General features: G+C 35.5%; 1 protein-coding gene across 1 annotated transcript in view; it reads right to left on the bottom strand.

The window, feature by feature from the left end:
- The window catches only part of LOC145670982 (neprilysin-1-like), an 89,865-nt gene that overhangs the window by 53,175 nt on the left and 15,265 nt on the right, over positions 1-21,425 (bottom strand). Inside the window, exons 2-6 of the mRNA XM_081739610.1 lie at positions 15,623-15,699; positions 12,944-13,015; positions 10,739-10,900; positions 6,547-6,630; positions 3,812-4,017 (exon numbers count right to left, since the gene is read on the bottom strand). Coding sequence (XP_081595736.1) covers positions 3,812-4,017; positions 6,547-6,630; positions 10,739-10,900; positions 12,944-13,015; positions 15,623-15,698 — 600 coding nt within the window. The 5' untranslated portion in view covers position 15,699. The remainder of the gene's footprint in view (positions 1-3,811; positions 4,018-6,546; positions 6,631-10,738; positions 10,901-12,943; positions 13,016-15,622; positions 15,700-21,425) is intronic.

Raw genomic sequence — 21,425 nt, 5'->3', positions numbered from 1 at the left:
GAGCAATATTTTAATTAAACAGAAATTAAGCTTTTCGAGTTAATGATAATTTCAGGTTATATCCAGTGCCAGATTTATGTATAAGCTAAACAAGCTATAGCTTAGGGCTCCCCTCGCTTGGTGGCTCAAAAAATTTAAAGAAAAAAAACTGATTGTAATGTAATTTCCAAATAACAAGAAAAACCAAATAAGATAAAACGCACATACAAGAGTGATGTTTTGTATTGTTATGTACTAGGGTTTTATGAAGCAAGTAATAGGGCTCTAATTCTCAGCCCCACTTGTAATAAGTCTCCTATTATCCACGTCCGCTTATTATGGAATTCCCGTTTCTCAGTCCTGCTTGTAATGGGCCCTTGCTTCCATTTGGATGTCCATTAGGTCTATAAATTAGCATATAGCATATATTCAAACCTAAAAAAGGCGACATCTTGTCGCTGAAAATGGAAGCTTGACGCATAAAGGGCCCATAAAGCTTGACGTACAAAGAGCCCTTTTCAATAGCTTAGGGCCCCATCAAAGCTAAATCCGGCACTGGTTGTATCTCATATGAACTATAACACGTACTGTCATCTTACAAGTGTCGTAATGATTATTGAGATTATTTCTCGGTATCTGTTTCAAATCAATAAGTGGCATGATTGTCATTAATCATCAATTTATAGGTTTACAAATTAATTGTCCTTTTTTTTTCGTATTCTCGAAAACTACATGCATGAGCTTTTCCTGTAATCTATATAATTTTGTGGGGGGGGGGGACACGGAAGCTCAGTGATAGAAGTCTTATCGCCGGTGCATGGGGTCCCTGGTTCGATTCTCATCCAAGTAAGTTTGTGGTGTACAACATCGTGTGTATGGGTTTTCTCAGGGTACTCCCGTTTCCTCCCACATTCGCATTCCACTAATTCTTCCATTATCATTCACTTGCCATAATCATCGCCTCCCTTAGCCCAAACAGCATAACTCTGGGACGTTAAACAGAAAGATTTCACATGTAATTTTCTTCATTTCTGTCAGATATATCGATTAATATGCATCATCTTTTTGGATTTTCTTTTTGTTAAACGTTGATGAAACTATTTTTTTTTTTTTTTTTTTTACATTTACATATAACTTAATGGTCTGTGTAGTTCAACTGATTTAATACTAGAACTTGACTGCAACCTACAAGAGGAGCAAGAAGAAAGGAAAAAAAGATCCTTGAAATAACGTTATACAATGCTTAAAATAGAACAATTGCTTTGGTCGGCATTAAAAGTGTGTGCGTCACATGATGACTGATCTCGACTAAAACCATACGTGATAGAAATCCACTAGAAATTTCGGTTTTGTTATTGTTCTATATAGAAGATAAACGCTTAGAGATTCCGACAGAGAGCTTTTCTTTGGAAACAAATTAGCATTCAAAAAATGGGTACCATATTCTATCGTAGCCCTCTATTTAAACCGGAAGTGCTACAAATAAATGACTTCCAGTTTTAATGTTGATCATTATATAGTAAAAATAGTACTAAAGCCTGTGACAAACATCTTGGCATTTCAGCTAAACGAATAAAACGCAAGCTCTGAAGCGACGTTGCCAAGTGGTAAAGGGGTGTGGCTATGGCCAAGCAGACAAACTACAGCGCGATCAGGTGAGAGGGAATAGACGTGGATGTGTGCAAAATAAACCTGGCAATACTGCTGACCTCTCATTTGCTAGCAGAATTTAAAGGGAACTTGGAGTGCCTCCTTCAAATGCCAAGATGTTTGTCACGCCGTTTAGATGGCGAGAAGCGGTTTTCTCCACAAATTAAGCGCCCCAAAAATATATACACTGACAGCCTTAAACATTATGATCACTCGCTACCTTTTGAACGGAGTTATTGGACTCACGTAAGAGGCTCGGGACATAGCATAACTGCTCGTCAAACAGTGACAACAATCTCACTCAATCAGTCAGTAGAATATTTGTGTTTAGTACATGGGAAGCAGGCGATATATTAAGAGTTCGATAGGGGGCCAGACGGCTGGAAATGAGGCTCTCATAAACAGCGTTACTTGTCGGGTGTTCACTCAGCAGTAGTGGGTAGTGTCTTGCAAAGGTGAGGAAAAAGACAGTGAAACCAGCACCAAACTACAAGACATGGGGGCAGCGACATCTGATTAAGATGTCGGATGTCGTAGAGTATCGAGCTCACAACTGGATATGGCGCAAACTGTCACACAATCAGTAGCAGACTTTAACAGTATGCAAATCACGAGTGTGTCTGAGCATACAATTCAGAAGACAATGTTAAATATGAATCTCCGCAGCCGACATTCTAAACATGCACCAATGTTAACCGCATGAATCATCAATAGCGATTGCAATGGGCACACACACACCGCCGCGCAATGGCACAACGTTGCGTGCTCCGATGAAACATGATACTGCCTACACATCTACACAGAGAAAAATCCGTTCTGCGGACAGCGGTATATTGTACAAATATACGGTATCCTCTTGCTTATTATAGAAATCAGTACGGAGCATACGTCATCCGTATGCTACATAGGCACTGCCCTTAGGTGTTACATCATGCCGTTGCAGGAGGTCTGACATCTAACAGTTTTCCGTGTATCACATGCATATACTTGTGTTACCTTCGTCAGCTATATGTTATGCACGTCCATTTCTATGTGAGATCCTGATCGCCTACATTGTTTCATACGAAAAATACGTATAGATGGAACACTTATACAGAAAGTATTACAAAACATGCGTTTTCAGTTATACGTCTGTTGTACGTTAAGTCCAAAAACTACAGGAATTACGCATGTAACCTATCTTTTTAAGTACGCCACCTACAATTTTTTTTCTCAGTGTATGAACGGATCAAAGCCCGTCACTTTCCAGGGGAATAACTGCTCGAGTCCTGCACAGTAGCATGATAACAGGTCGATGGTGGCTCCTTTATGATTTAGGGAACCTTCACATGGTCATCCATGGGCCCGGTAGTGTGTGTGGATGTCACCATGATGGCTCATAGCTAGCGGTAGGTCATTGCTGATCACGTATACTCATTCATGTTCGCCCTCTTTTCCAGCTGGCAATAGCATCTTTCAGTAGGACAATACTCCTTCTCACAAGACCAACGTTATGAGATAGTGGTTCGGGGATCAAAATGGTGAAATTGAGTTTCTACAATGACCTCCAAACTCACCCGATCTTAACCCAATTCAACATATTTGCGCTGTCATTGAACGTCAGATTTGATCTCATTACTCCCCTCCGCAAAATTTACAGGAATTAACTGAGTTGGGAGTGCATGCCTCTAGCCACATACCAAGGTCTCATTGCTTCTGTTTCAAAATGAATTTCTGCTGTCCTGCAAGCCAAACATGGACATACCAAATATTAGGTAGATGGTCATTACTTGTTCTGGTTCCTGAGTGTATTTCATCTTCACTGTAATCTCTAGCACTTGCGGTTTCAATATTAATTGAAGAAATATCACGCTATACTAACAAAACTTCTTCACATGTTGTACACGTGAAACTGCTACTTGTGGCCTGTGAATTAATTGCAGGCCAAGTAAGTTTGTAATGGACAACATACGTATGTCCGTGGGCTTCCACTTTTTCCACACGGGACGTTCTCCCTTTCCACCTATATTTTCATTCCACCATTTTTTAAAAATCATTCACTTTCATTAATCACCCGTCTCTTTTAGATTAAATGGCATAACTGTGGGACGTACAATTAAAAGATTTAATTTCAATTTATTTCAATTCGTAAAATTTAATGTCTATAAATAAGCATACAAATTTGAATCAAAAATATACTTACCGTAATCACTGTAAGATTGGTGTTCTTTTCATCTACATATACGAAAACGTTGAGAAGCGCTGATACTGAAAATCGTCGCTTGAGATCAGCCACCATTTTTTGCCAATCAAAATTCTCTACAGCCCAAGATTTCTTGATTATAGGCCATCCTCCAAATTCTTCCAAAACTTGGATCATAGGCGAAAGACCAATTGCTTCCATCTGAACTGCAAAATACAAATTCCTAGCGTTGATATACGAGGCGCATCTGTAAAGTAAGTTACAACTTCTGTAGGCAAATAAGTAGCATTTTTATGCGTAAGTTGGCAATACTGGCTTTCACCGTCAGCCTTCTGCTTCCCTCTCGTGAATGTTCCTCGTCACAACGTAGGATCTAGTGAAATGAAATTTTGAGTTTTACGTCCAACGGTTATGCCGGTTAGGCTAAAGAAGACGGTGATTATGAGTAATGAATGAAATGGTGGAATGAAGAAAGTGTGAGGAAACGGGAGAACCCCAAGAAAACCCACGCACACGGTGTTTGTCCATCATAAAGTTCACTTGGCGGGGGTGGGATCGAACCCGGGACCCCAAGCACCAGAGGCGAACGCTCTACCACTGAGCCACCGCGGCCCCTAGGATCTAGTGCGAGTAGCACGTGTTTAGAAGAGCTGCGCGATTCAGAATCCCACCAAATGCCAAATGCGCTGCATCACCGTTTTCTCCAAACGTGCAGAGGATATTCACATAGCACTTGTTTCTGTTTTGGGGGAAACTTATGAGTGGATAATATGTAATATGTGATGTGAATTCTCAGGAGACAGGACAGATGTTAATGTTAAACACAGGAACGGTAAACCCTATGTAGTATCAGATTAAGATCTTCAAAGAATGGAAGAAGTATTTGTGTAATTTGTTGTCTCACAGAAAGATAATTACATGAAATAAATTCCGGAAGTGTCCAAAAACGAAGTTGAAATGTGGTTCCAGCAGCAGGTGCTAGAATCCTAGGATTGTGGGATATCGAAGCTAGTACTCAGCTTAACAATTGTTTGGACAATGAGGGCAATTACGTCGAAGAATAACCCTAGCGTCATCAAATGCATTGTAGATACGTGAGTTTTGTCAAGTACACATTTTTTTGAATGAACCTTACTTTCCGAACCTGCTTCATATTTAAACAAATCAAATACTTAGTTGTATAGATGTGCGCAGAACTTTGAATTAATGAAATCAAAAAGTATAGTTAAGCTATGCAATCCGTTAGTGAAAACACTAACACAGGTAGGAGAAGTCGAGATATTTTGTGGAGGAGAAGAAGGCTAACTTCAGTTCACCACATATGCATAGATTTTTAGTGCATAAAAGCTATTATTACGAAATAATTATTTTTCTTAGTGAGCTACATAGAAACAAAAGCAACTGAAATGCATTGAACAGCTTCCAAAAATTTGGAAATTAATTAGAAAATGGATACGTAATTCCATCAATCAAGTGAATAATAAAGAATGCCTACTTGCAGGAGACACCATATGGAACTGACATGGAAAGTAAAAAGGAAATGCGAGCCAATACATGAAATGCTGCTTCCGACAAAATACTTGAATTTCTGTCATAAAGAAATGAATAGATCTATCCCTACTTTAGAGATGCAAGGAGGCTTATGTTCTTATCACAAGAATTTGGTCATTTAGTTCTTTATGCTATCATTGGCAGATTTCAACTCTAAGCATGGAGTTGATTGGGATGTCTTAAATAAAGTGTGTGTCATAGTACACTAAACCAAGAATTTCTACGAAGGTATAAGATTTATATATATCTTTTTTTTAATCATTTAGGTGCGGCTATTTTAAATGAGTCTTTTGTTTTAAAAACACAAATAAATAAGTAAATTTTAAACTGAAATTTTAATTGATTAAAATTAATAGAATGACATATTTGACAAATTAAACACAAATAACGCTCATAAGCCACACTCGCCATCTCTCTCCAAGTCTTGTTTATATACTACACCGTCCTTAAGACAATTATCTTATATGTGTTTATATGCCACACCTGTCTCTAAATGTTTCAGGGACGGCAATCTGTCTTTCTTCAGAAAAGAAACAATAAAGAAATGGATGCCCTAAAACTATCCAAGTCTATGATTGCGCATTGAATGCCTTATTTGACAAAATTGAAGGTAAATCAAATTTGTAAACCACACCAATGCTCTCCATCCGAATTTTGTTTATATACCACAAGCGTCCTCAATGAAACATTGTATGTATGTTTGTATGCCACAGCCGTCTCTAAAAGGTTTAAGGACGGCTTTCAGTCTTTGTTCAGGGATGAAAGATAAAGAAAAGGACTCCCTAAAGGATATCTAAGCCTATTATTGTGTATAGAATGACTTATTTGACAAAGTTGAATGCAAATGAGATTTATAAACCATACCAGTCCTCTCCGTTTAGTTTTTGTTTATATACCACACCGTGTGCGTGGGTTTTCTCGGGGTTCTCCTGTTTCTCTCACTTTCTTCATTCCACCATTTCATTCATTTCTCATCATCACCGTGGCCTTTAACCTAGTCGGCATAACTGTGCGACGTAAAACTCAAAGATTTCATTTCATTTTGTCCTCAACGCAACGATCAACTGTGTGTTCATATGTCACATCCATCTCAAAAGGATTAAAAAAAAAAAAGAATTATTACATCAGTGTGAAAATAAAACTTTTTACGTATTAAAAACGTAACAAATCAGAAGAGAACTGACCTGTATCCATGCATACCGTGTACGCCTTCTTCGCTGCATTCACAGGTTCAGGATCCAAATCACTCGGAGGTTCTTCTAAAATATCTACAAGAATAAAAAGAAGCTTAGTAAATTCGAAATGTAATTTAAAATAATATAAAATAAAATAATATTTAAAAATAAAACATGGTTTCCTTAAAATATAAGACTAAACATGCTAAAAAGGAGAAATGAAGCAAATCATACTAAAAAGTAAAAGAAAGAAACCTGTTTCCAAGAAAATTATGTTCTTAAAAAATCTATTCATACGTGACTAAAAGGAAAAGCATGGGGAGCGCTCTCATAGACAGTAAACTTACAACATATTTATATGAAACTGCTCCTCATGCTTTTGTGTTGTCATGCATAAATACATTTTTTGAAAGAAAGTAATTTACTTGAAAACAGAATTACTTTTTACTTTTTTAGTATAATTTATTTTTTTTTTAGAAAAAACGAAAGCATGTTTACAATAATATTATAATTTATTTTATTTTCTATTCCCGAGTCATAATTAAATACATTTTATATTTATATTTTATTCTATTTTACACATTTATTATTTATATTTTATTTCTCATGCGGTCCCTCTCCGTACGGTTCAACTAAAAATTATTCTTACTTAAAACATACAAGTATATAAATGTGTGGATATACAGGGTGTTTCAGATAAAACGTGCAGTACTTATAAATCCGAAACGGCTGAGAATAAAAGGATGAAACAAAAACTGAAATAGGAAAATGTCATACGCCACATCACATGGTGTTGTTGTGGTGACACCCAGGGCCCTCCTTCAAGGGGGCCCAGGGGCCAACTTCAAATTTTCAAATGGGAACATGTATTGAATCATACCTCATTCAATAGTCCTTGAAAAACGAAACAACGTTTGTAGGAATTTTTTTTCGATTTGGGCCACCGTTTTCAAAATGGTCACAAAAAGTCCTGTATCAATTTGAAGTTGGCACCTGGGCCCCTTTCACGGAGTTCCCTGAGGGTTACCACAACAACACCACTTGATATGCTTTATCATCGTTCCTATCTCAGTTTTTGTTTCATCTCTCTATTCTCAGCCGTTTCTGATTTAGGCCTATAAGCACTGGACTTTTATCTGCTAGATAGTTCAATCCCAGTGCCAGGTCTCCAATGATATAGCAACTACGTCTCAAAATATTTTATTGTTGTTGTTTACAAAATATTTAATTAGGATTCAATTTTTTGTTGTTGATTAGTTTATTTTGATTTACAGTCCCTTTGAACCATTTGGGCTATATGAGACAGGATCAGCTGTTTAAAATATGATCAAAACTACTGCTTGGTTCTGTGTTGTCCGAAGCTGATTGTAGCTCTCAGACATATTACATCCATATTATTGAAAGTATAGAGTAGTCGAGAACAGTATTTATTCTTTCTCAAACTAAACACAACAATATACTGACCAAGGCTATGTGATAAAATATATAAAAACACAAACACGTAACAGTTTTAACACAAATACAACAACACACTGAGTAAGGTTATATGATAAAAATATATAAAAACACAAACACGTAAGAGTTTCAACACAAACACAACAGCACACTAAGCAAGGCTACATGATAAAAATATATAAAAACACAAACACGTAACAGTTTCAACACAAACACAACAACATACTAAGCAAGACTATATGATAAAAATATATAAAAACACAAACACGTAAGTTTCAACACAAACACAACAACACACTAAGCAAGGCTATGTGATAAAATATATAAAAACACAAACACGTAACAGTTTTAACACAAATACAACAACACACTGAGTAAGGTTATATGATAAAAATATATAAAAACACAAACATGTAAAAGTTTCAACACAAATACAACACACTGAGCAAGGTTATGTGATAAAAATATATAAAAACACAAGCACATAACAGTTTTAACACAAATACAACAATATACTGAGCAAGGTTATGTGATAAAAATATATAAAAACACAAACACGTAACAGTTTTAACACAAATACAACAATATACTGAGCAAGGTTATGTGATAAAAATATATAAAAACACAAACACGTAACGATTTCAACATAATAACTGTGTCTGCATCTGACTTCCACTCTTTCTGGCTACTTGGAACTTGAACACCTTTTATAAAGACACAGTTAGCGTGTTGAAACTGTTACGTGTTTGTGTTTCTATAAATATTTTTATCGCATAGTGTTGCTCAATGTATTGTTGTGTTTAGTTTGAGAATATGGAAACAAAACCTGATAGAATAGTTATATTTTTCTTTGTCTACAGGCAATATGACGTAAAATATTGGATGTTTCAGAGGGATGTTCCAGTTTTTAAATAGGTATCTTGTTGGTATCATTAACAATGCATTAATATATCCAGGTATAAATAAGAGGAAATCTCTCGCAAAATAATTTGCAGTCACAAGATATATTGGAAGTATTCCTGCTCTTGCTGGAGCCACAATATTGGTTACTTCGATATGTTGTCAGATACACGCTATAACATGTCTACATCTTTATTATTTCCAGCTTTTCCACTAACCTTAAAATTATCTTTCAGCCAGGAACATCACAAACACGATACTCACATCATTAAGTTATTTGTGTGGAAGTAACAAACTTGGCAAGCCAATAATTGTTTACAATATACAATCGCCATTGAACTATGTCTTCCATTTTATAAAAGTTCTGCGATATTGTGATGAAACACGTAAGATTGTCTCTCCAATAAAAAAAAAAGAGTGGAGACACTACTCAATTATCTTGTAACTTACATTACTTCCTCTAATTTATACTTAATTATTTAAAAATAAGGTGTTATTGACTACTCCCTGCCTGTAGAATAGTCTGTGCTCCTTAAAATAATATAGCTACACTTCAAAATCAAAAATTAAAAAACTTATTCATGAGTCTTTAGTCAAGCACTAATAAAAATAATAGCTATTATATATATATATATATATATATATATATATATATATATATATATATATATATATATATATATATATATATATATGTGTGTGTGTGTGTGTGTGTGTGTGTGTTTCATTATCATGAGTCTTTTCTCTCGATCTCGAACTTTCTTACACTAGTGGTTATTTCAGAACTTCAATCAGAATATTTCCACAGACTAAACTTTTTTTTACCAATGGCTTATTATTATTCATTTTTATTAATTCCTATAGAGAGAGGAGACTTTTTTTTATTCTGTAGCAACCAATACGGGTTTGCTTAGCAGCTATCAACATGAACGATAAACCACGTTCAACTAGCAAATTACATATAGAATGTAACGATAAGCCAACGTCTGGCAATGAAGTTAGTAAGTTTTGAGGTCTTATTCTGAACCGTTTGTGATCCCAATACGTATGCTGCTGGCATGTAATACACAGTTAGGGCAGTGATCGCCCAACCGTCGATCGCGAGCTACTAGTAGCTCGGCGGTGACATTTTCGGTAGATTGCGTTAACGCTCCGGTTGGCTAACTTTGATTGCTCCACTGAGCTGACGCTAACGACAGGGGGTGCTGACGACAACAACTGCTTGTTTCTCCCGCTCAACTGCCATCGTCAGCCTCATCGCACAGTTGATTGTATATGCGTGGAGTTGTGCATGTTATGTTTTTCGTGTGTGTATTAGACATTTGCTAACTTGGATAGTTTGATTTCATATTAAACATTTGCTAACTTGGATAGTTTGATTTCATATTAGACATTTGCTAACTTGGATAGTTTGATTTCATATTAAACATTTGCTAACTTGAATAGTTTGATTTCATATTAGACATTTGCTAACTTGAATGGTTTGATTTCATATTAGACATTTGCTAACTTGGATGGTTTGATTTCATATTAGACATTTGCTAACTTGGATAGTTTCACTTCATATTTACTTGAAATATAAGTATATAAGCAATAAACAAATGTAAGATTTTTTTAAAAAAAAAGTTGGTAGTTCTTTTGGTTGGTAGCTCACAGTAGGATTTAAAAACGGTACGGTAGCTCAGAAACTTCAAAAGTTTGGCGTCCACTGAGTTAGGGTAATTCTTACTAAAAGGGAAATAAACTAGCTTGTACCTTAATACAGGTAGACCTATCATAGAATTTATATAAAAAAACGTCGAAATTGTAAATAAAATATTTGTAAAAAGAAGTACAAATTACTTACCTTTTAGATGTCTATCCAGCTCGTATGCAATTACGTCAAATTGGTTCCAGTGAGATTTTGTGGGTGGAACAGGGTGCTTGGCAATCCAACCTCCACAGGCAAAGCGATAAAAATCTTCACAAGGATCTACTGAAGTGTTTAAACTTTGAAGGACCGTTTGTGCTGGCAGCAAAGAAGGATCAACAATGACTTGTATTAGTATAGAATTCTTAAGTTTATTTAGTCTTATTATATAATCCATATGTGGCGGCATCTACTTCAATCGCTCATATAAAAACCTTTTATATATAAGTGGAACATTATTCCAATCCTTTTATTGTACAATTTCCATCCTGTACATGCGTGTAAAAAATTAGAGAGTAACATAATTACATGGAATTCCCCTGCGGAAGTAACATAATTACATGGAACATACATGATATTCCCCTGCGGAAACGTACATAGAATCTCTCTCTCTTGAAGATAGAACACTTATACAAAATAAAAATAGCATAATCTGTATTTAAAAAAAAACAGGCTTTTTATATAAGGCAATTCAGTCAACATTTCCATGTGCAAAGGTTCAGATATTAAGAATAATTATAACATAATTATAGAAAATGGAATAATAAGACCTAACAGATTACATTTCATATTACATAATTAATTACGGACAATTACTCTTTTATTGTATGATTATCTACCAATCTCAATTATTAGTATATGCACAGTAAAGTACTGCATATATATAAAAACTCAGTTAAATTGTGTAGAAATATTAATTGAAACATGTCAGTCATTAAAGAATGAAAAAATGTTGATAGAAACAAGTCAGCCATTAATAGAATTTAATACTATTAATACCATCAATACTATTTAATACAATTTACTATGTAATACAAGTTTGTATCTTTATAACAAACTGGGGCCGCGGTGGCTCAGTGGTAGAGTGTTGACCTCTGGTTCGTGGGGTCCTTGATTTGATCCCAGCTTGCGTCAAGTGAACTTTGTGGTGGGCAGACACCGTGTGCGTGAGTTTTCCCGGGGTTCTCCCGTTTCCTCCCACTTTCTTCATCCCATCATTTCATTCATTTCTCATTATCACCGTCTCCTTTAGCCTAGCCGGTATTATCATGGGACATGAAACTTAAAACTTCCTTGCATTTTCAGTTCTTTACAACAAACTCAGGGATAGAGGCAATTTGGCCTCCGGTTGTACCGCACCTTACATTTTTATAATCTATTTGTGGTTTTTAAGGAAGGAAGGAAAGAAGATATTGCATCTAACTTGTTACTTGAAACTTCCATAGAAGAAATATTACATGCAACACATCATGATAAAGTACGATCTTATGTCTAACAAGCCAAATAGAGGTGGGTTAACGATTAGGAGAACGTGTTCATTGGATTTGAGAAGTGCCATTCTTCCAATCGAGAGCAATGATTGGTAGGCATTTTATAAATAAACTAGCCTTTGGCTATCTGGGGGCTCCGCCTCCAGACCCCCCAGTCTGCTCGGCCTACGACCTCGCATTTCTTGTCTATCGGCTTTTGCATTAATAGTGAATTTCGTGAACTTGCTCTTCGTTTCTTTTCCTATTTCAAGTATCTAAAAGATAAGATTTTGTATCCGAAGAAAACGCATATTTAAATAGCATGGGAATTTCTACACTCCCCTTTAGACTCCTAAAAAATTAAAAACATTCACTTTTGGCAATTTTCCTGTCGATTAGTCCTGGAATGCTACAATCATGCCAAATTTCATCATTCTAATTCTGCCGGAAGTGCCTAAACATTTTGGGGTGTAGAAGACGCCCCATATAAATAACAAGGGGAGATTTTTCAGTTCCCCATAAAACCACTCTACGGTTGAAAATTTTTTATTTCAGATGATTCACTTAGGTAACGCTAACGAAAACGTACAAGCATACAGAATTTCAAGTTTTTATTCCAACTCCAAGTACCTAAAACATGAGATTATATGTCAAGAAAAGGTTCATTTAAATAACATAGGGAAATTCTCCATCCCCTCTTTAGACCCTCTAAAAGTTAAAAATATTAACTTTTAGCAATTTTCCTGCGAGTTAGTTCCGGAAAGCTACAATCATGTCAAATTTAATCATTGTAGCCTTACAGGAAGTGCTCAATAATTTATGTCAGCTCATGTAGTTTTATACTATTTAGTTAGGGTAGTAGACAAGTAAATAAATTTGTTAAATGCATTACCTGCCTCGTAACACTCAGTAGTTGTACAGACATCGTCGCTTGGATCTAAATTGTTTCTTTCCATCATTAACACTGTAAGAAAGAATAACATTAATTTGCACATATTTATTCAACAACATACAGATATAATATAAGAATATATCCTTATTTTTGCAACTAGGGTTGGCCTATCTTTAAATTCATATAATTTCCGAATCGTGTACGTGTCGTACCACCTCACACTACGGATCCATAGCATTTTTTTCACTAATTTACAATAGTGATGGCCAACTTCTTTAATCTAAGGAGCCCCATCAAGAAATTTCTATGTGGCGAGGAGCACAATTGCATATTATACTTTATTTTACGTTTATAATATATACTCATGACACCCTAGCCCAAAAATCGTCAAATTTACAGGTGTTTATTAAAACACCGACACTCATAACACAGACAACAAAATAATCTTACCTACGTCGAGTCTTAAAAATCCCTTTTGCTCGAAAAATATCCTTACAGTCTCAAGGTTGGATAATTTCTCAAACATGAAAAAATATGTAAGAAATGGAAAAAAAAAAATAATAAGATTTTAAACGAAAGTAAAAACAGATATCTGCCCTGAATGGTACTGAGGTTTTAAAATTTTTACAACTTATTTTCCAGGCTGCAGTGTAAACAGATATGGTGTTAATGTTTAGGTACGTATCATACACAAATAAACGAAATAAAATAAATTGACTAATCTTAATTTTAACTTTATGTTCGGTTTCCGCACCTAAAACATACATCCACTTTGTGTACTGGTTCAAGTCATTGTATTTTAACTATTTTTTAAAATTTTTTCTACTCAATAAAATATATTTTTAAAAAATATTAACGCTTATCTTCTCGAGGGCCGCACGAGAAGACCCGCGGGCCCGTAGTTGGCCATCCCTGATTTACAGTATTAGAAAATCTCAGAAAAGTGCTATAACATACGATCCCAATTGTAATGTTACTCTGCATAAGTCGTGGCATTTTTTAATGTTGTGAGAAATCAGAGAAGAAAAGTACTGTGAGGGACCAGTCATCAAGAGTAGTGAATGCTCATACATGTTACCACAGGCAATGTTTTATATCACTTCTTCTGCCTCATCAATCAGAACTCATTCAGGTAAATGACACATACGTATCCATATTCTCTCTCTCTTTCTCGATATATAATAAATTTTATGTCTGTACGTCCAACGTTTTTGAAGAAATATATAACAATACCCGTAGGAAAAGAAAAAAAAACTTTCAAAAGCAATATCTTAGTAAAATGCTCTTAAAATGACGAAATTATATTTCGGTGGGGTAATTCAATGTTTTTTTTTTGCTGTATTAACAAAGGATTTGGAACAAAATCGACTTTAAAGATGATTTTTCTTCGTGGGATAAAACGGAAAAATGGGACTAAGATTAAAATCATTGGGCACTCTTTCTAAGGTTAAGGGCTGGAGTCCCCAATGATGGTTTGGTTGTGCCCAATGAATTTAGTCACTGTCCTATATCCCCATTCCCCACCAGAAAATATTTTCTTCTTCTTTGCGCATTTTTCTAAACATTTGTTAATGAGACAATAACACTAAATTACACTACAAGAAAACTCGTTTTTAACACATTTTAGGACAGCTTTATTTTTAAGTTTATCATTTTTTAAAAAAATCTTTTTTAGTCTTTATTCAATGGTTTTGATTGCACTGTGGAAGACTAGTCGTTTCCCTCTTTCAAGTAAAAGAAATATGCTCAAATTTGGTGATAGGAAATCTACAGAAACGCCTACTCATTTGCAACCAGCCAAACTTTCGTGACGGTTGGGTTGTATAAGCTGTAGGCGTACGATAATTTATTCCTTTATAGTTTCAGAGTAAGACAATAAACGGTAGCGAAAACTACTGTGAAAAATACTGTATTGTTATTGGGTTTACGTATCTGTACATTTCGGAGCTCTTGTTGAGATGGAAGTGCATGAAATATCCCTTCAAAACTCTGACTCTGACAAACAAACAGAAACGTAACATGTAAAAGCATTGTATTAATGTTAAAATTCTGGTAAAGACAGTACGTTAAACTTATGTTATCCATGTATGGGATATGAATAACCACCGTTAAATTCACCGTTATGCGTTAAGATTTTAACGGACTGACTTCATTAACCAGCTGAGGTGAGATAATCGCTGTAGCTGTACATTTCAAAAAGCAGAATTCTAAAATTGGCTTTCGTTCAAGAGTTATCATGTGGAATAACGGAGAGACGGAGGAACTAATAGTGCAATCTTAAAACCTCACTGCATGGCCATAAATGTCCCTATATAGACACTTCTTCGAAAAGGAATTTTTAAAATATTCGTAAACTTTTTGTCAAAACTCTTCATGGGGGGCACAATGGCGCAGTGGTAGAGCGATTGCCTCTTGTGCGTGGGATTCCTAGTTCGATTTCCGACCAAACAAAGTTTGTGATGACTAACATCGTGTCCGTGAGTTTTCTTGAGATACTCTTGTTTCCTTCCACTTCTCATTCCACCAATTCTTTCATTATCCTTCACTTGCTTTAGTCATCCGTGGGATTTTAAACTGAAAGGTTTCATGTCAAAAAAGAAACTATTTTAATTTTAACAAATAAGTATATACTCTGGACAGAAAAGTATTAATTATTTGATATACATTAAAGGTTCTTACCTGCTTCTTCGTCAATAGTATACATGACAATATCTCTCGTTAGGAAGAGTGTTAGAATGAATACAGCCAAAAACATACTGAAAAAAATATAAGAAAAAAACATATTTAGTTCATTTTAACGTGTTCTAAACTGCAAAAGTCCTTGAATAAACCATAAGGACATTAGATTTCTCAACATGAGATTTTCTTTTTTAAAGCTAATAGGCCTATTTATTATTATTTTCGTGTCAATACTGTTGGAACTGATTTTTACAACTAAGAACTAACTTATTTTGAGGAATTTACATTGTGTTAAATTTATAATCGTAACATTTAAAACCAAAGCATAGCTAAAAACGAAAACCCAAAAATCTTGTTTTCGTGTCCATAACTAATATATTTATTCATCTATTAAAATGCTACAATAGAAGCAAAAGCGCCTGAGCTCCAACCTATAACTTTGAATTTCGAACATTTCATATAAGGTTATTTGTGATTTCACGTTTAACAAAGACAAATATTTTAAACTATGTGCACTTTAAATAAATTATTTAAATAGACTTTTTTTTTATAAAGTTTATTCTTTTTAAAATTATTGCTTGAAGCCTTTGTATTTTAATAAGATTTTTCCAAAATCAATGTTAATGAATTGTGCTGCCATCTTTGGAGTTCTTTTAAACTATATGTTAGTGGACGTTTATATGTTTGTGGCCAATCCTTTCGACAATCAGATCTCGGAAACTACTAGCTCTAGAAAGATGACGTTTTCACTGGTCGATTGCAAATTTTGCGTAGATTGTCCAGTTCTAATTGAATATTTAAAATATATGGCATTCTTTCTTTATTACATTTTTAAGGATACACTAGAAGTGTTGAAATTAAAAATCTAAAGCATCATATCCTGCGAGTTATATATATTCCAACACCTTATTGTTGTATATAGGGGTTACATATGCCTCAGGGGTTTGTTTCATGGCCAAATAATAATGAAAAAGGAAGGATAACCATTTCTCCAATCTAAGATGAGTCTTTATTTTTGGAGTGTTTTGCCCAATGAACACATTATATCACTGACATTATAATTAATTGTGTGTGTAATGTATTTGCTTATTACATACTGCATGCAAGAAGAAAGAAAACACTGGTCATACATGAATTAGAAACTCCAACCGGAAGTAGGCTAAAATCTTGCAAACAGCGTGAGATAGTGAGGAAAAATCTCCCCTTTATGATACCCCTTGCCGATTTTTTTAATCAATACATCTTTCACGTGTGTCTGTAAAGAGACAGGTACAGATATTGTGAGGAATGACAAGGAAATTCATGCTCGTATGTGAATGATGCACTGTGTAGAGAGCGCAGGTTCAGCTAGTGTATATATTAAAATGCTAGGTTTATATGTTTGTCTCCAAAGAAAAGTTTATATGTTTGTCTCCAATCCTTTCGACAATGAGATCTCGAAAACCACAAATGCTAGAAACGGTCCGTTTTCACTGGTCGATTCCAAATTTTTTGTAGATTGTCCAGTTCTAATTGACTATTTAAAACACTTGGCCGTTATTTCTTCATTACATTTTTAGAGGTGCACTGGAAGTGTTGAGATTTTAGAAAAAGTAAAGCATCATATCCTACGAGTTATATATTCCAACACCACATACGAGTTGTATATAGGGGTTGTATATCTCTCAGGCGTTTGTTTCACGGGCAAATGATAATGTAAAACGAAGGATAACCATTTCTCCAGTCTAAAGTAAGATGAATCTTTATTATTTGGAGTGCTTTGCTCAATGAACACCATACATCACTTGACATTATAATTAATTTTGTGTGTAATGCATTTGATTATTACATACTGCATACAAGAAGAAAGAAAACACTGATCATACATGAATTAGAAACTCCAACCAGAAGTAGGCTCAGATCTTGCAAACGGTGCGAAATATTGGAAACATAATCGAAAACATCTCTCCTTTATGGTACCCTTTACCGATTGTTGTCAAGACGCCTTTCATTGGTGTCTGTAAAGGGACATGCACAGATGTTGTGAGGAATGACAAGGAAATTCATGCTCATATGTGAATGATGCACTGTGTAGAGAGCGCAGGTTCAGCTAGTATATATCAAACCAATAGCCCGAACTAAGATAGAGAGTGCCAAGACTATTTTTGAGGGAGCTAACTTGAGTTCATACCAACAAAGAACTGTAAAAAGTGGTCTCAGATGGCTGAGCCCCTCCCTGGCCACCTTCCAGTTAGGGGCGTAATATCACTAGAAGGACCAAGCCGTCATTTTGACGGTATCACGTAAAACAATTTTCCATATCTCATATATTTCTTTGACTGACGCAACCATACTTTAGGACTTTAATTATTTTAAAGAGAGGTTTGATATAGTATATAAATTATTGTTTGTCTATTTTAAATAAATACATATTTTTATTGTATATCCCTAGAAGGACCAGACCGTCAATTTGACTGCCTCATTTAAAAATCTATATTTTGCTGTTGATGTGGACTGTTTTATAGGTTGTATCTATATGGTTGTTGGAAATAATAAATTTTGTTGGAATAATAAATCTCTGTTGGAAATAATAAATTTTGAAATATTTTACATTATTTTTTCCAACGAGTTTGCTATTTGAAATGTTTTATTTCTGCTTTTCATTGCTGTAAGGAAAAAGATATTTGGCACATCTTTGTATATATTTTCTTCTTCAATTATGTTCGTATCTCGTTGGTAACATTGTTCTCTGTAGAAATAAAAGTTTTCTTGAAGGTACATATGAATAATTACAAAAGCAACATGAGACCTGATAAAATGTTACGTACTTTCTAAGATTTCAGTGAAAACCAATTTCGCTTGGAAAAACCACAGGGAGACTGCTTCGATGAAGACAGCAGTAGTAGCGAGAATGCAGTGTCTGAAGCTACTTCTTCGGATAAAAGAAAGGAAACAGATACAGAAATTTCCAGAAGTAATCGATCAAATATCTTTATAGCAGGTCACGGGACACGTTGGAGTAAAGTGAACAAACAGAACAATGCTGGGCATACTGCCTCACACGACATCCTTCGCGAGAAACCTGTTTGTTATATTATGCGTTACATCATATTGAAGATGATTTTAGTAGTGCTTTTCGCTTGTTCATAGACGAAACAATGTTGAGAAACTTTCTCAAATGCACTGTTGTTGAAGCTCAGATTCTCTTCGGATACTGTCAATTACAGAACCCGTTTCATTTCTAGCAATATTGATCTTTCGTGTAGCTTCAGATATACCCGTAAAGGAACTATAGAAGTAAGCTATGGACCAGAGTTTTACCGAAAGATTATGGAAAGAAAGGTATTTCTTGAAATAATGAAGTGTCTTCGAAAAATGTACTAGCTCTTCAAGGCTAAAAGCAAACAAGTTTGCTTTGGCATCATCTGTGTAGAACTTATTCATTGAGAATTGTATCAGGCACTATAAAACCCACGACAGTGTTTGTGTGGATGAACAGTTATTCTCTACTTAAGATGATATGCAAATTCATGTAATGTATGCCTAACAAGCCTGAAAAATTTGGATTCAAATTTGATTGCTTCCAGTTGTAAAGTCATGGTATGAACTAAAAGTCTTTCCCTACCTGGAAAACTACTAAGAATGACGTCGGGACTTACAGTTAGAGGAATATATTGTTCTGAAAACGATGGATCATTTTATCAACAGAGAACTGAATGTTACTTGCGATAACTTTTCTTACAGGTTAAAAATGAGCCGAATCTTTGAAAAAGAAACAGATGACCTTGATTGGTAGTCTGCGTCCAAACAGGAGAACTTCCCAAAATGTGCCTGAATGAGATGGAAAAGGATATGTTCACTACAAACGTATATGAAGATCCATCAGGAAATCCAGTCACTGTACACAAGTGTAAGCGCAAGAAAAGTGTTGCTGTCTTGAGTTCAGTGCATACAAGTTGAAATAAAAATGTATTGAAAATGTGAATTCACTTTCATGTAATAAAAAGTTTGATATAAAACTAATTGTTTTGGTGCATTATACACAGGGTCTGTGCTAAAGAAAAGTAGCCCAGCCAATGTCTACAGGGCAGGTAGGGTGATCACGTGACTAGTATAAAAAGGACTTCATACGTAGGAATGCAAGTATTATTCCTTTATTTTAATTTTTCATGTCACTGTCCTGTGGGCGAACTTTCAATATTAATATTATATTTAATATATTGACGGGGATTAGTGGATCACTCTGTATTATATCACGAGAAAAACTTACATAAAACATAAGCTAGGCGATTAAACAGATTAAGTTCAAGCTAAAATAAGAGAAATATAAAGAAAAATGATATACATCTCTTGGAATTAAATAGCCGTCAAAATGACGGCTCGGTACTTCTAGGGAGGTAAAGGTTTTGGTCCTTCTAGTGATATATATACTCGTATATCTTGTGAAAAATATACGTTTAATCATCACCATAGTATATCCTTGACGATCTACTGTTAGATGAAAGTCTCCACAACCATCCATCTTGACCGATTCTTGTGTGACAAAATCATTAAGTGACTTTTCAATACTTAATGATTTCATCACAGAACTTCGTATAAGGACAACTCCTAGGCCACTCTTTGCCTCTTACTTTAATAATCTCTTCTTGCAATACATCCGGCCCACTGCCACGCCAAAACCTTTATTTTCATAAAAAAAAAATTCATTTCTCCCATCTCTTCATGCGATTCTTTTCTTATCTTTACAGGTAATTCCTCGGGGATGATTCACTCTATGCTTCGTTGTGTTCTCTGCAGCAAAAGTGTCCGAACTCATGAGGTCGGGAGCCACGAGTTCGAAACTCACGCTCACTCGACCTCAACCTCACGAAGTGAGCGTTATGTCAAAAGAATATTGTGAGTGTGAAGTCGATTGGGCGTGATTGTCCAAATGAGTTCCGAGCGTGAAGTTGAGTGAGCGTGGCGTCGACATGTTCTGAGCGGAGGTCGAACGAACGTGATGTCGAAATGATGTTCTCAGATTGAGGACAAGTGTGTGTGATATCGAAAGGATGTTGTGAGTGTCAGGTCGATTCAGCGTGATGTCGCACTAATTACATGAGCATGAAATTGAATGAGATTAGCCTAAAGTGTGTCTTTGTTCTGCAGACGGTGAATGCCTAATTTCATTAGTTTTCAAGTCTGTGATCGGTTCCGTGTCTATTCTCTGTCGTGGTTATAACCTGTTGGTTAATTTCGTGGCTTTTTCCCGTAAAAACAATGTTGTTGTGGCTAGGGATGCATTCGAGTCGAGTCGAGTCGAGATTTAAGCCTGTCTCGACTCGTCTCGAGAAAATGTTGTCTCGACTCGTGTCTCGACTCGAAAATATGTTTCTGCCTCGACTCGTGTCTCGACTCGACAGTCTCTGTCTCGACTCGACTCGAATTCGAGTCGAGACGTCTCGAAATTCGAGTCGAGACAAAATGTACGAGTTAAAATATACGCACACATCAGCCAGACCATCATGACTATCTACCTAATTGTCAGTATGTCGACTTTTGGCATGGATAAAAACGGCGATACGTCTTGGCATACACGCAATGATCCTTGATAGGTCACTGGAGAGAGCTGGCACCACATGTGCTCACTCAGGTCACCTAATTCCCGTAAATTCCGGGAAGGGGGGCGATGTGTTCTGACGTCACGTTCAATCACATCCCACAAGGGACATCACTCAAATGTCCGGCTCCAAATTCAATGAAACTTTTTTTTTGCTGATAGAAGGCATGTATGCATCATTACTTGTGATGACAAATTTTTGCCATGGTGCATGTTTTCTATTTT

This window comes from Thermobia domestica, chromosome 15 (assembly GCF_964235325.1).
Source record: "Thermobia domestica chromosome 15, izTheDome1.hap1.1, whole genome shotgun sequence".
In the NCBI taxonomy this organism is placed as follows: domain Eukaryota; kingdom Metazoa; phylum Arthropoda; class Insecta; order Zygentoma; family Lepismatidae; genus Thermobia; species Thermobia domestica.
Note: the sequence above shows the minus strand (reverse complement) of the source record. Positions and strands in the feature narration are given on the sequence as shown.